The sequence below is a fragment of the Zootermopsis nevadensis genome, unplaced genomic scaffold, assembly GCF_977971745.1.
Source record: "Zootermopsis nevadensis isolate Lab colony 2312 unplaced genomic scaffold, Znev_1.0 Znev_ptg000016l, whole genome shotgun sequence".
Classification (NCBI taxonomy): domain Eukaryota; kingdom Metazoa; phylum Arthropoda; class Insecta; order Blattodea; family Termopsidae; genus Zootermopsis; species Zootermopsis nevadensis.
In genome coordinates, this window is record NW_028259148.1 from 12,356,945 (window position 1) to 12,373,941 (window position 16,997).

Consider the following 16,997-nt stretch of genomic DNA (forward strand, 5'->3'; position numbering starts at 1 on the left):
AATACTTCATATGAGGTGCGATCGGAAAGTTTCTAGACTGTGTCAATAGAGGGCGAACCGGATGTAGTACGAGCTTCTGCCGCTAGGGGGTGCGGCCTACATTCATAGTGAATCAGTGTGCCAGCCAGCATCATCGAATTAGCATTTGTTTCTTAGTTACGGGCGTTTTGGTAGTGCATTACACCGACCCTCCTGTGATTTTGGAATGGCGTGTGCATCAAATTTTGCCAAAGACTCGCCAAAACGGCTACGGAAACCTATGAAATGCTAAAGCAAGCATTTGGGGAGTCCGCAATGGGTCGTGCACAAACGTTTGTATGGCATTCACGTTTTAGAAATGGCCGAACCTCTGTCGATGATGACGAGCGTTCTGGACGACCATCTTCGAGCACAACGCCCGAAAATGTTACGAAGATTCGGCAGGCCATTCACGAAGATCGACGTCGTACCATCAACGACTTGTGCGACATTGTTGGGATAGGCTATGGGACCTGTCAGCTGATTCTAAAGGAAGAACTCCACATGCGACGCATCCTGTCTGAGGACCAGAAGCAGAATCGACTTCTCGTTTGTCAGGAGCTCAAAGATCTTGCAAGAACCGACCCCAGCTTCCTTTCTAAGCTCCGTGTGACTTCTTCCTCTTCCCAAAGATGAAAATTCAGCTAAAGGGAAGGATATTTGAGACGATAGAAGAGATTCAGGCAGAATCGCAGATGGTGCTTGACAGGCTGACAAAGAAAGATTTCCAGGGATGCTTCCAGGCTTGGCAGCGGTGCTGGGATCGTTGTGTTCACTCCCAGGGGAACTACTTCGAGGGTGATGGATGAATTTAATACCTGAGATAAGTGTACGGGTTTTTATAGGCGCAGTCTAGAAACTTTCCGATCGCACCTCGTATATCATTCAGTACTTTACGTCACGTGACATTTTTGTCTAAACCTATTTCTTTCTTAGGAATTTGTGTAAATAGTCTTTTAATCAAGCTTCAAGACTGTAACAAGGAATTTAGTTTTTGGAATTTGCCGTGGATATCCGACACAAAATTAATTCGAAAGCTATTAACCGCGTATAATTTCAGTTTGAACGGTTGGGCAGTGTAGAATGTTGACGACGAATCAGTGTTTCGGCAAACACTGCAATAGCAATCTTCAGGGAGAAGCGCAAGACATCGTCCCCTTGTTAGGTTACGCCATTCCTGAGTTCGAAACCCATTGCTGGAGACGGCAGAGAGAGAGTCGAAAGCTATAACAGGAATTTTCTTACGCTAACGGGAATTTTGTCGTGACAATTCGAACCAGGGTATTTTGCTGCTGATGAGATGTTATCCCAAAAGGCAAATTGTCCTTTATGAAGAACATTTTGGTTGGATAGTTCTCTGTGATTTGAAGCCAGAAGTGTTGGGATCGCTTTGGCATTTGACCTCTGCGACTTGTGTGGGAGGGGAAGACACTTCATCCGACGGCCTCCATGACCGGGGAGTGCGGTCTGTGCCCATTCTGAATGATACCCAGGCATTTGCCTCAAAACTGAAGAAAAGCTTGAGGAATTTCAGTCAGGGTAGTCGAGTTCGTTACGCCGAACTTGGCCATCCTCTCAGGGTCAGCTCTGGTTGGCCTGTGCCCCTCGGTTACCCGTGACTGACCTCAGACAGTCCGTGGTCGGCACTGAATTGTCAAAATAAGGCGTTCGCTGCATCAGCCAACTGTGACACGAAACTGTCAGAACTCTGATGTGTTATCCAATGGGAGAAGAGTCTGGGGTTGAGGAAAATAAGGAATGAAATATACTTTAGGAACACGAGACTCCACAAATAAGCACAAACAAATCAAACTTACTACCTACTTCCTGCCCCATGTAAGACTTCAAAAATTTCCCAGCCACTACGCGTGCATTCTAAAGATGACAACTGAAATATTTGCCGAAACGTTAAATAATTCTCAAAATAAGATTGCTGTCTTCTGGGTTGTTGCGCAGTGGTAGAAGTTTACCGACTTTTCAGAGGTCCTTGCTGCCTCCATCATCAGGGCGATGGAACGTTGGTAAACTTCTACCACGGCGCAACAACCCAGAAGACAGAAATCTTCATACTGACCACGGCGAGAAACTGAAATCTCACACAACGATTGAGATTTTGAGAAATGGTTCCTAAGGAGAATATTTAATTCTGGGAGGAAGGAAGTAAGAAAATGTTGACGAAAGACGAGGAACTTTAAAAATTTGCTTTCATTATCAAATTATACTACGATAATATAATTATAATAATAATGTAGCGCTCATAGCAGACATAATTACTTACAAATAATTATATGCATCCATCCATGCATTCATACAAATAATTAAATAATAATTTAATTTAAACCGGAAAGGCGTAACAAAGGAAATCACGAGACAAAGGTCTTTAAGAAGCCGCATCTTAAAGGAAATCGAATATCGATGTGTGGACTGGAATCATGTGGAAACGTCCAAGGACGGATGAGGGCTCGGAATCGAGCCGTCGATTTCCATAAAAGTCGACATATTTTTAATATAAGAGCAGATATTAGCTTCTGAAAACTCTCCTACACGGACTTGAAAGGATTTAAACAAAATATTAATTTAGACATTTTAAAAATTAAGATAATTTCTTTAGATGCATTATTATTTTTGTTGGAGTTCTTCATGTATAATTAATTTCTATAATAAACTAAGTGTGTATGAGAAAACGTATCTGGCAACAGCTTACAGACGTTTATCATTCACGAAAAAGATCGAATTATGTAACTGACCTAACACTTTTATATTTAATGTGCGAGTAGGTACAAGCGATGCGCGTAATAATACAGTGCAAACAACAGAAAAAAAACAAAAAGTCTCTTTGCGGAGGGAAATCCGAAAAAAAAAATGTTGACGCTGAATTTATCAACGCTTTACAACATTGTGGGTTTAAGGGGATTCATACTCTGTTTAAGGGAGGTATAAGAGTGGTTAGTAATGAAAACGAAATCGTTAAAACCTTTCTGAACCCAAATCCTATTTAAAACAGTTTTGACGAAATAACGACGTGGTGTAAAAAGTATACAAAGCAGAAGATCGGTCTTAACTTTAATATTTTAATATTTTCCGTCAAATCACAATTTTAAATAAGATAATAAAATATAAAATATTTAAAATATTATTTCACGTTCCGCATCGAATGATCTTATGATCTTATTAAAATTGTGATTTGACGGAAAATATTAAAATATTAACCTAATTCACAATATGACGCAAATATACTACCTTATGGTCTTAACTTTGTTTAACCGACATTATATATTTTCGGCTACAATTAATTGTTACGTCTAAATTATTTAAGAAATCAACTAAAATTTTAATAGAAAACGAACTAGCTATAAATTGAATAAAACAGTTTACAACAAAACCCAGTTTCTAATAATGGTTGGTAATAAAAATTTATCTCCATATCTGTCCGATTTATACTCAGTTTATTAAATGATAAGCGAAGTTTTGCTAATTTCGATATGTCAATCTGTTCCTTTTAACCGCGTTATGACTTCAAAAACATTAGCCTTCATGATACGGCTATATAAATTTGAAAACCTATTCCACAAAACCAGTTTCATGCTTGAGGGTGAACCTGTTTGCTTGATCCATAAACGAAATACTTAACAGACGCGGACCTCAGAAAAATAATTTTCACGGTCGACATTCTTCATTTTTATCCTATAAACGAGTGTTTAAAGCGATTCTTTTTATCTAAAAATTGTTTTAGATTTATACTAAACAATAATAACGTAAGTGAGATTATAAGAGGTGAGTTTCTGTCATATAATAAATATTCACTGTGATGTAAGCGTATGAGATATTAAGAAGGGGATAGAGGAATGATAATGGAATGGACAAATAGAATACTTGAGAAAAGAGAACACATGATAATGGAACAGAATAAGTAATTAAATAAATTAATATGAAAAGATTGAGGGATCAATTAAAGAAATAAATAGTTACCCATTGAATTTCAACGGGATTTGTACGCAGTTATATTACGTTATTATTATTTAGTGTTCTGTCTGACGCCAGGTCCATATGAACAGGATCCTTCCATCCTTTTCTCGGACTGGGACCTGTTCATATACGTTCTTGGCAGATGATCCAGAAGTGGTTTGCCATTGCCTTCTTCTGTGTGTGAATGGAGTAATTGTTGGGATGCCACGGAGGAAAACTTCGTGTTGCCTAGACCACGGCCTTGCCCAACACAAGTTATAAATTCGGACACCGCCGGGAATCGAACCCGAGAGCCCAGGATTACAAGGCCAGCGATCTAACCGCTAGACCACCTAATCTTATTATTATTTAGTGTTCTGTCTGACGACAGGTCCATATGAACAGGATCCTTCCATCCTTTTCTCGGACTGGGACCTGTTAATATACGTTCTTGGCAGATGATCCAGAAGTGGTTTGCCATTGCCTTCTTCTGTGTGTGAATGGAGTAATTGTTGGGATGCCACGGAGAAATCGGGGAAGCCCCCGGAGGAAAACTCCGTGATGCCTAGACCACGGCCTTGCCCAACACAAGTTATAAATTCGGGCACCGCCGGGAATCGAACCCGAGACCCCAGGATTACAAGGCCAGCGATCTAACCGCTAGACGACCTCATCTTATTATTATTTAGTGTTCTGTCTGACGACAGGTCCATATGAACAGGATCCTTCCATCCTTTTCTCGGACTGGGACCTGTTCATATACGTTCTTGGCAGATGATCCAGAAGTGGTTTGCCATTGCCTTCTTTTGTGTGTGAATGGAGTAATTGTTGGGATGCCACGGAGAAACCGGGGAAGCCCCCGGAGGAAAACTCCGTGTTGCCTAAACCACGGCCTTGCCCGACACAAGTTTTAAATTCGGACACGTTATAAACGAATTATTACGCACGTATTATTACAGTAAATTAGAAAAAAAAAGTAAGGCGAATGTTTTTAGATACTACAGTATCCAGTAAAATTTGTTAACCTATCCGAGATATATTTTCAGACGCAATAGGATTCTTCCTTCTGGGACCAAAACTTAGGTTAAAAGGTTTAAATATTAACAAATACATCCAGTGTGAACGTGTGAACTTATGCCAACAGGGGCTTGTTTAAAAATGTTGACTTATTCAGAGACAAAAGAATGTGGTTTACTTCCTCACAATCGGGGACCACTTCCTGGACTATTCTACTAAAACCACAAAAGAATTTTAACCGATTTCAGTACCTATGTTATTTTATAACACTAATTTGCAAGTTACATATTTGTCTTGGACGAATTATCTTGATATTAGGAGCGTATTTGCGCTCATTACCGACCTTATATTGCCAATGTGTCTAAAGTATACAAGATACATTATAAAATGAGATCGTGGAATAACGCCATTGTACAGTGTGCTTTGGAGTTATATTTAATTTTAGTGTGGTTTTTGCTTAGCTTAGCAAAGACGTCCAACCCGAGGTTTCGCATTGTCTTCACGAGTACTTCCAGGAAAATTCTAAACCACTACCTCACAGAACACGGCAAATTCCACTGATCCACATTCTTCGAATTTAGCATTCATATTCTGTCCTTTGACTCTTAGATAAATAGCGTAGTACAAAGAGCATCATTAGATAAGCAAATCGTTCAGAACAGAATTAAAATTAGCAGCTTATAGTGATTAATGCCACGGTGGTCTAGCGGTTAGAACCCTGGCCTTGTAATCCTGGGGTCTCGGGTTCGATTCCCGGCGGTGCCCGAATTTATAACTTGTGTTGGGCAAGGCCGTGGTCTAGGCAACACGGAGTTTTCCTCCGTGGCATCCCAACAATTACTCCATTCACACACAGAAGAAGGCAATGGCAAACCACTTCTGGATCATCTGCCAAGAACGTATATGAACAGGTCCCAGTCCGAGAAAAGGATGGAAGGATCCTGTTCATATGGACCTGTCGTCAGACAGAACACTAAAAAAAATAATAGTGATTAATAAAACAGCTGACATAATAAAACATTTCGGGCACACCTTAAGAATATGTTTTATCACTGCACAGACATTAATTATTATTATTTGTAAATCTATTGTTCGATGTGGAACATCAAATGATATTTTAATTATCTTAATTGTAAATTTTATATATGAATTGTGATTAGACGGACAAAAACCGAATAATTAATTAAATATTAGTTTCACAATATGACGCAACTATATCACCTTATTAATTATTATTGTAATTTTGTGGTTTCATTAGCATTTTTAACATATAATCTGTGTTTCTATTTTTTTTCTCAAGTTAATTTGTGTTAAAGTGATACTAATCTTGTGTTGTTAAAGTTTTATTTAGGTCATGTTAAATCCAATAACGAAATGCAATCTAGCGGATGGGTCGGTGTGCTGAGCTTGTGGCTAGATGGTCGTAGAACCTTGCACGATTTAGCACTACGTATTAGTGCCTGAAAAATCTTACGTGTGTGCAGAAAAACTCTTTACTTCATTACAGATTGTGACTACGTTGCAACTGTCAGATATAACCTCAAATTAATGCATCTGTGCTATGTTTTTCGATTTTTTACTTACGGGCTATATTTCATGAACAGTGTATGGACACCTATCGTCTACAAAAATCCATATAATTAGCTTCAGTGCTTTATTAATGATCACTGCGAAACTGAAAGCTGAAAATTCAATTTGAATTAATTTTCGAATGTCAAGATTTATTACATTAAGTGAGAGTAATTTTGGTCCCAACTCAAAAGCAGAAATTATATAAAAAAAAAAAAACTGTGATAGATTGGGGAGACCTCTGATAAGATGAAATAATTTCGTTGAAATCAGTAAATTGGTTCGGGAAATTGAAGGGTGTATACACAGACACACTCATAAACAGACTGGTAGTTTAATAGAACTATTTTCCAATTTAGGAATGTAAATAAACTGTAGATGAGCAAATATAATGACAAGTCTGGACTGTTTGATGTTTCTTAATTAAACATAACAAGTGCTCTCATATTATACGTCGGGACAGACCTTCCCTGGTTTTGAAGTAATCTAAATTTCACTGTTCATTAAAAGTAATTTAATAATGATGTATCGTTTTGAAACATAGCCTGATTCCAAATCGTATACCACAACCGCGTAAACATTGTATCAACTTTATAAAACAATAAACGAATAAAATTACGTATTTGATTAAGATTAATCTGAGGTAATATGCAAACATGTCTCCCTGACAAACATTTATTTAAATACAAATATCGTAATCTTCATTAAAATTTCTGCATTAATTTATTTAATTTTAACGATGTTCTGAACTTGCTTAAAAATACTATGTTTTTGTTATATGTGAAATAACATAAACTTAATGACATTTATTTTGATGTAATTAAAAATACATGTATATCATGGCCACGTATAAAGAATACATTCTCAGTAGTGTCTTAGAGTTCTGGGTGTGAACAAAGCATGGGCGTATCATATCAGACAACCACCAGTCCTTACGAAAGAAAGAAGAAAGTAGAAAGTGGAGAGAGGAATATGCAAAGGAAGGAGAATCGAAAGAAATTGGAAAATAAAAACGAAAAAAATGAATAAGAAATGGCTGTCTTCTGGGTTATTACGCACTGATAATGGAGGCAGCAGGCACCTCTTAAACAGCGTAATAGCCCAGAAGACTGGAAGCCGTGAGAACCTGAAACCTGACTCAAGACAGAAGAGACAGTTAAAGACTGGAAGACAGTAGAAAGACAGAAATAAAGTAATTAACTAGTAAACAAGTCGTCTGTTATTGCACCCGTAACAAAGGACTATTAACGTCAGTCTTACCCCTGCAGCCTGAGGACACGCCATCACCCACTTAATAAGGTTCTCAGTATCTTCCATGCGACGTAAACAGGAAGAGACACATTCCGGCACTAATTTAATTCATAACTTAATCAACTTCCTTAAATGTACACCAAAAGCTTGTTTCGACCTGACAGCGTTGCCAAACATAAATTTATATTTGTAGTTTAGATGCGTCATGTTTGTGTTGAAATTCAGTATATTTTTATTTATTATTTCAGTCTATACTCAAACTTAATTTTTAGAATGTTGTTGTTAAAATTAAAATTAAAATTAAAATTTAGCGCTTTTTATCGTTATTACGATGTTAAAATTTCAGCGCTTATTATTTTACGACATGTTTCGATGCTATTGCATCATCCTCAGGTTTTTTATTGTTATTTTCATCTTTAAAACTAATATATATTTATTAATGCAACCTTTTATTGAATTATTTGTTTTGTAGATTTCTTTTTGTAGGTATTCCTTTTGATCTTCGTAGTGTTTTTTGCATATTTTAGGTCAGTTGTTCATTATTCTGTGAAACAATTAATTAACATTCGAATTATTAATTATTAATATGAAAATGAGTTTGGAGATTGTCGTAGAAAATATATTTGTAAAATTATAGGAATATAAGAAACATCCCAAGAGTTGTGGTGTGTGGTGTGTCTGCGTCTGTGGTTGCATTAATAAATATATATTAGTTTTAAAGATGAAAATAACAATAAAAACCTGAGGATGATGCAATAGCATCGAAACATGTCGTAAAATAATAAAGCGCTGAAATTGTAACATCGTAATAACGATAAAAAGCGCTAAATTTTAATTTTAATTTTAACAACAACATTCTAAAAATTAAGTTTGTGTATAGACTGAAATAATAAATAAATATATAATAAATTTATATATTTCTTTGCAAATTTTTGGTCTCATTTCTAGACATTAAACCCGTTTATGTTTATAATTTTTGTCTTTTAAAAGTCAATGTGTATTTCTCGTTTCACGCCGTTTGTGTGGTTTTTTTATCGGTCTACGAGTGACGTTTCGGACAATTGTATTTTGCTTTTGTCTTGTTCCACGTCTTAGGTCATATGTCAGTGATGATACCACCATTGTTCCAAAAAGTTCCACGCTGGTTTCTATTGTCATTTTCCTCTTTAATGTACAGTGCAATTTCTTCCATTCTTCAGATTCAAAATACTACGAATTAATGTCCTTAGGTATAAATTTCCTCGAGTATTAATGAGCAGAAACGTACGTTTTCTCTCAAGATTCAAAGGATTAAAGCGAAAAGAATGCAACTCGGTCTCTGTGAAATTTTTGGAAAAAAAACAAAACACGAATCACATACTCAAATTTGTTATACAGTTGATTTCAAAAATTCTAAAACCGTCTGCAGTTACATTTTTGCACTAAGATACCTCCGAAATTCGCTACCTTACCTTATACACTTATCTTTCTATTTACGAATTTGCGATTTACAAATTTTCGCTCAGCAGACCACGCAAATTTAAACTTTGTTTTCAGTTTACGGCTATTATTTTTGCCACAAAGAAAAACCAAACTTCGTCCGAGGCCCGAGGGTCCTTATTGCATCGAACACGGAGCAACACAACAGCAAACATGGATCTGACTCAGTTACCTTACTCTAACGTAAAATTAAAAGTAAAGGTGTACGCCATATAGGCGCTTGAGTGGAGAGCTCCTACTCATTCCTGATCTCAGCACTGGATGGGGGTGAGTGGTCGGCATCACGTTCCGGCCGTGCTTTACCCCCGAGAAAGGACCGCGGTACCCATTGAATATGAGGCTGGGTGGGACCCAGAATCAGTCTGGATGCAGAGTCTAGAGGAAAAATCCTCTGCCCCCGTCGGAGATCGAACCCCTGTCGTCCAGTTAGTAGCCGGTCACACAGAATTTTAATAAAGATTACGTTAATTTTGATGTTTATATTGTAACTATTTTTAACTGCTGTGCAATGTAAATGTTTAATTAAACACTTCAATAGTCCTTTACAGGGTTAAATAGGTAATAGCTTTAATAAAAAAACAATGTTCTTATATTTATTAATGTACAGTTTTCTAACACGTGTGGGGGGAAAATCCTGGGTTATTTCTCCACGAGTCGGAAAAGATAATTTTTTTTCACAACGAAATTTTGAAAATTTTATTTTCGAACTAGCAAATTTTTATCTCATATATAAATTTTCATCGAACGAATACGTTCGAAAATCGACGGATATTTTTTTTTTCCCGTAAGAACAGCAAAGAACTTCAATATTTTCGGGTTTTGCTCAGGGCCTACACCATTTTTGGCAGTTACATGAAACAGGCTTACCGTCTTGTTTCCAAGGTTACGGACTCGGCAGTTGAGGTACGCTGTTTTGCCGACCAGTGCTGTTACGTTTTTGGAAGCCAAGGGTTCGAAGTAGGGTCCACGCAGACCAGTGGCTGTGGGTGTTCCGATATTTCCGTCATCCTCTCCGTTGGCCTGGTGGACGCCACGTTCGTCGTTCGGCCGCATCGAGTCTGCCAGAAACCACAAGTAAAGTTATCAATTTTACAGTTACTTTGTGTAAAAAAACATGTCTAGTGTCGCAGATGCTCCGTTTTGTCACAAACTTTACTGTCCTTAAGAGATATGAGGTTCATGTGGTGGTGAATATATCAAAATGTTATATTAACCGTGGTTCTCCGGGTGACCTTGAAGATGTTTGTCGACGTTTCGGAGGGACGTGACGACTCCACATTCCGGAAGACGGCTTCACAGACGCTGAAGACCACAACTCACTCTATTAAACTTCTTCCAGTGTATCGCAATGTCATTGGCATAAACCAAAATAAAAAAAGTAATCCTGAGAAACAGACTAGTGAGCTTGTTCACATCTTGAATGATTAATATTTAAGTTCCAACCGTTAAAATAAACATGACAAGGAAAACAGTATATATGTACAGGATTCCCATAAAGTGCTTCTCACACGTAAAATTTAAATATTTATTAAATGCTAATGCACTTGTAAATACGGTAATGAACATTACAGTTCCATTAAAGACAACAATTTCTTAAGTAGCTGAAAACTACAATTGTAGCTTCTCTAGAAAGACTTTGCTCCGCAGAGTCACTCAATTTTGGTTAAAACAACAAACTCTGACTTTCAGTAACAGAGAAACGACTTCATTTGAATGTATTATTTTAATATGAGACTCGTTTGTTCGAAGAGAATTTAAAAAGTGGGGGCAATTGGAATATTTTTGTTCTTTGATTTGCAGCACTGCTCAGGCTTGGTCACGCTATAGCTCAAGGTCAGACGGTAGCATGCTGCGAGTGTGGTTCAGTTGTAAGCCGCTTTTGTAGAGTGAGTATGGTGTAATCAAAACGCAACAGTGATTTGCATATCGGAAAGAATGAAAGAGTCAGAGACCTATTGAAATTTGGCTTCCTAGTATGTGCACAATATTTTTTCCACACTGAAGAGAGTACGAATGGGTAGAAACGATTGGATGCAGCTGAACCACTGTTGTTGGCACAGACAGGTAAGGATGCCTGGACGCCTATCCACATCCTCAAACAAATTAATGTTGCTCATCCTTGGTGCAAAACTATAATCGGCACAAACAGATTACAACTGTGTAAGATTTGAGGTTTTCACAGCGGCGAGTATGAAGATTTCTGTCTTCTGGGTTGTTGCGTCATCAGGGCGATGACGGAGGCAGTATGACCTCTGAAACGTTGGTTAACATCGACCAGACTACACAGCGCAACAACCCAGAAGACAGAAATCTTCATACTCATCGCCCTGATGACTGAGGCAGTATGACCTCTGAAACGTTGGTTAACATCGACCAGACTACACAGCGCAACAACCCAGAAGACAGAAATCTTCATACTAAGAATCGCCCTGATGACGGAGGCAGTATGGCCTCTGAAACGTTGGTTAACATCGACCAGACTACACAGCGCAACAACCCAGAAGACAGAAATCTTCATACTCATCGCCCTGATGATGGAGGCAGTATGACCTCTGAAACGTTGGTTAACATCGACCAGACTACACAGCGCAACAACCCAGAAGACAGAAATCTTCATACTCTGATGACTGAGGCAGTATGACCTCTGAAACGTTGGTAAACATCGACCAGACTACACAGCGCAACAACCCAGAAGACAGAAATCTTCAGATTACAACTGAACCACACTCACAGCATATCACTTTTCGTCCTCGAGCTATGACGAAGGGTCAGCCGTGTTGCAAACCACAAATAAATATGTTTCAAATACTGCCCTTACTTTCTGAACTTCCCTCGTAGTTCGACATACACATAACCTACAATTCGGCTCTTTCCATACGCGTTCTGATGCATCTTGGGTAATTGTATTTGTAGGCCGTGCCGCAACACAGGTGGTTATTCACCGATGTATGACCGCGGAGGTCCGTTTACACTCCCACGACATTCCACGTGGGATTTGTGGTGGAAAAAATGGTAAAGTGACACGTTTTTGTTCATGTATTACCTGAGGGATAACCAATGAGCCCGTTGGCGACCACAGTTCAACACAGACAGTCTCACACCATCGCAGCAATAAAACAAATGAAATTCTAATTGCCGATATTACAGCAAACCCTTTTCCAACACGAATAATATGTTTCGGTGAATCCACTTTGGACGAAGTTAATATTACATGCGATTAGTACGAATAAGGGAACGCGGCAGTTGAATGTGAAGTTAAATATAGAAAAAAATCATAAATACACTGTAATGATATTCATTTGTAAACAAACTGTGTAACAGTATCATCGGAAATTACCAGTAAAAATGAAATATCAACAGAATGCAGTGTCATTGTTTTATATTAAGTAATGTTTCCATAGTTATTATAAATTAATAAAAAAGACACTCAAATCGTCAGCTAATTTATAAACACCCTGTATATTAGTCTCAAACACCGGAATTACTTTGTAGAACTCATGTATACCACTACTAAATGTGCTGAATGAGCTTTCTGCTGTTTTCTGAACGTCTCTGTAGTGTCATAACTCTGAAGTCTGTGGTGGTGCTGTCATCAAAACATTCGACAAGAGATGAAAGCCCTAAGTATGTTTTATTTGTAGCAACTGTTGATACTTAATGGCGTGTTTATGTGTTGTCTCTCTGAAGTAAAACGGTCGTGGAAATTTCCCGTCTCTTGAAAAAAATTTACTTAAACCAAAATAACAAATTAATCGTAGGCGGTAGTTATCTGGTTTCGGTCACGAACTAACATCGTTGTTGTTTGCTCTTTGCATACTTTTTATGTTGAGTTTGTTGCAAATTTATAAGAGAATCGCAAATGAAAAAAAGAATTTATAGTCGAATATGGCGGTTATTATATCTTCTCTCAATGACTTCCTCAACCGTGAAGATTAATTTATGAGTCAATCGACCTTAGGATTTTATAGTCGCCAAACCAACTACGTCGAATGAGAAAGAATAAGGACGGGAATAAATCTGGAAGGAGATGATTATGCCACAGTTAAATACAACATCTGTGGAACTGTCTGAGAACAAGGGAGGCTGATATGACTAAGGCAAGATGTATAATAAATACGTCTAAATATCAGAGCTACGGTTGCCTGCTCGGAACCTGGAAGCATCGATTCTTCATAAAGCAAAGTAAAGCTGTCCCACTACACGCCATGTAAACGCTTGCGGGGAGAGGTGGTACAGTTCGTTCTCATTCTTAACCTCGGCACTAGGTGGGGTGAGTGATAAGTGTCACGCCCCGGTCGAGCTTTAACCCAGGGAAGAGGACCCCGGTACTCATTGGATAGGAGGCTGGGTGAGCCCTAGAGCCGGTCTTGACGCAGAGGCTAGAGGAAAAATCTTTTGCCCCATCGGGGATCGAACCTCGGATAGCACGTTCTATATTTAGTGGAGAGATATATTCCTCAATAATCGGTAATCAAATCCTCGTTGTTAAGTCCGTAATTAGCCACAACTCAGAAACTCGTAAAAAGTATATGTAATTATTGTTATTTATTATATATTCGTGTCAACAGAAAACGATAAAATAAGCGTAGTAACTGTAACTCGAAAATATTATTTGTTTGAATCTTGTCAGTCTAATCACAATAAAATTCCTATTAAATATTAAAATATTAATAAAATTAACATTTAAATATTTAAAATGATGTTCTCTATCGAAATGTTCGATTTACATTAGATCATCACTTTTTACACGACATGTTTCAGTTCTAAAAGAACCATCTTCAGGTGTATAAAATTATATAAACTTAAATATAATTTCTTAAATGCAACTTTTAGTCAGATGTTTATCAGATTTCAAATGATGTTTTCTTCTAGATTTATTGTATTTTTAATATCGTATTCGAAGTTGTTCAGTATGTACGTCGTGCTTAACATGATTTTGTGTGGGTGAAGGTTTTGTTGTTGTTTTTGTATCATCCTGTAAAGTAAATAATATAAAGACTAAATGAATATTAATAAATTAGAAATAGAAAATAAAATAATATATTGATAAATTAATTTTGAAACATACCAGAAATGAAGTTGTGGAGGAGTTACGTCTGTCTGGAATATTGCCGTGTTAATATTTAATAAGAATTTTATTGTGATTAGACTGACAAGATTTAAACAAATATATATTTATCACAATATGACGCAACTTTATCATCTCGAAAATATTAGTTTTACATTTCGAGAAGGTTTCGCTGAACGTACAAGATGATCTGCCTGTTAATTCTCATGATGCATCTCCAAAATCATTTAACGGTACACCGGAAATATACGTAAATTTGTGGTGCAAACATTTTTACAATATCTACTTTATATAAAAAAAATTATCATATCTCCCGAAATGGCTAATCACGCAAGAAATTTACATTTTCACAGAATACAGATACCGGTACAATTAACATTTACAACTACGCGATATTCTTCAAAGTGACGTATATTTAAGGAAATACAATTTAAAAATTCAAGTACAATTCTTAGTAAGAGCGGTAAATGAATTTTATGATTGGATTTTGTAACAGCATTAAAGCTCATAACGGGGAGGAGAAAATCAACTAAGAACTTCATTTGTACCTGCAATTAATGAATGTATATGAAGATTCACAAAGAACTAATCTAAAATGTACATCGTGTTCTTATTTCCAATATTTTTCATATCACTAAATCACGAGCTCCATCATTTGTACTTTTTAGAAAATAAATATGGCTGTAGTCTGTGTTCTTGCGTCATGTAGTCTGGTAGAAGTTTACTGACGTTTCAAGGTTGTATGTTACATCCATCATTACTCGCCGCCCTGATGATAGAAGTAGCAGACATCTCTGAAAAATCCATAAAATTTTGTCTGATTAAATGTCACAACCCAAAAGTTAGCCATCTTCATATTTGCCTCCTTAGGAATCTTAAATCTTATATAGTATTAAAATGATCACCACTTTGAAGACCTGGGTGTAGATGTGAGGACACTATTACAAAGGATTTTATAGAAATATGACGACGGGTGTGAAATGGATTAATCTGGCTCTGGATAGGATCCAATGGCTAGCTCTTGTGAACACGATAATGTAGCTTCGGTTCCCGTTAAAGGCAGATATTTTCGTAATTATCTAAAGGCTAACCGGATTTTCCACAAGGACGCCATTCCAGAAAGTTGAGTTTCATTTGTTTCTTTGGGGAATCTCCGGTTTAGCTGAACATTGGTGGCTTTTACAATTCTTAAAATTTAGTCTAAATATACGCAAACTACTTAAGCGTGAGCGACCGTTACGAGCGGATCGTAATGGTCGCATTGCAGATATTGGCCACGCCTTGATGAAAACATTTATCTCAGACTTTAGTCTTGATAGCAGTTAACGTCATGAAGTTGAGTCCACAGTATAACTTACGTGAAAGTTCTGTTTTTTTTCTAACATTTAGTTTTACTGATAAAAAGTAATATATTTTTTTAAATCGGTTCACTTCCTGAGGTAAAAAGGCGTTTTTGTTAACTACAAGAATAGCAAATTAAATTTTGTATGACTGTGACGTCACCCAGAGCCATGTTCTGCCAGCACACAGAAGCAGCAGCCCGTTCAGGACAACTCTTAATTGAATTCTGAATTTGGATAATAGAACATAACCACCCACGTGGATGTTACTATTTCAGCGGAAATCATTTTGATTTTCATGTGGGAGGTGCACGCAGGTTGCAGTTTCTACAGCAGACCTGACTGCGCAAAGTATTATACGAGGTGCGATCGAAAAGTTTCTAGACTGCGACTATAAAAACCCGTACACTTATCTCAGGTATTAAATTCATCCATCACCCTCGAAGTAGTTCCCCTGGGAGTGAACACAACGATCCCAGCGCCGCTGCCAAGCCTGGAAGCATCCCTGGAAATCTTTCTTTGTCAGCCGGTCAAACACCATCTGCGATTCTGCCTGAATCTCTTCTATCGTCTCAAATCTCCTTCCCTTTAGCTGAATTTTCATCTTTGGGAAGAGGAAGAAGTCACACGGAGCTTAGAAAGGAAGTTGGGGTCGGTTCTTGCAAGATCTTTGAGCTCCTGACAAACGAGAAGTCAAGTCAATTCTGCTTCTGGTCCTCAGACAGGATGCGTCGCATGTGGAGTTCTTCCTTTAGAATCAGCTGACAGGTCCCATAGCCTATCCCAACAATGTCGCACAAGTCGTTGATGGTACGACGTCGATCTTCGTGAATGGCCTGCCGAATCTTCGTAACATTTTCGGGCGTTGTGCTCGAAGATGGTCGTCCAGAACGCTCGTCATCATCGACAGAGGTTCGGCCATTTTTAAAACGTGAATGCCACACAAAAGTTTGTGCACGACCCATTGCGGACTCCCCAAATGCTTGCTTTAGCATTTCATAGGTTTCCGTAGCCGTTTTGGCGAGTCTTTGGCAAAATTTGATGCACACGCCATTCCGAAATCGCAGGAGGGTCGGTGTAATGCACTACCAAAACGCCCGTAACTAAGAAACAAATGCTAATTCGATGATGCCGGCTGGCACACTGATTCACTATGAATGTAGGCCGCACCCCCTAGCGGCAGAAGCTCGTATTACATCCGGTTCGCCCTCTATTGACACAGTCTTGAAACTTTCCGATCGCACCTCGTAGAACGCAAATAAAATGTGTCAAATATTTTTCTGAATAAGCTTAACTGCATTCATTATTGT

At 37.8% G+C, this 16,997-nt stretch overlaps 1 protein-coding gene across 5 annotated transcripts in view; it reads right to left on the reverse strand.

Moving 5' to 3' along the window:
* The window catches only part of LOC110839985 (zwei Ig domain protein zig-8-like), a 338,556-nt gene that overhangs the window by 148,230 nt on the left and 173,329 nt on the right, over positions 1 to 16,997 (reverse strand). For all 5 annotated transcript variants that reach the window (XM_087349689.1, XM_087349688.1, XM_087349690.1 and 2 more), the window contains exon 2: positions 10,147 to 10,337. In XM_087349689.1, coding sequence (XP_087205815.1) covers positions 10,147 to 10,332 — 186 coding nt within the window. In that variant the 5' untranslated portion in view covers positions 10,333 to 10,337. The remainder of the gene's footprint in view (positions 1 to 10,146; positions 10,338 to 16,997) is intronic.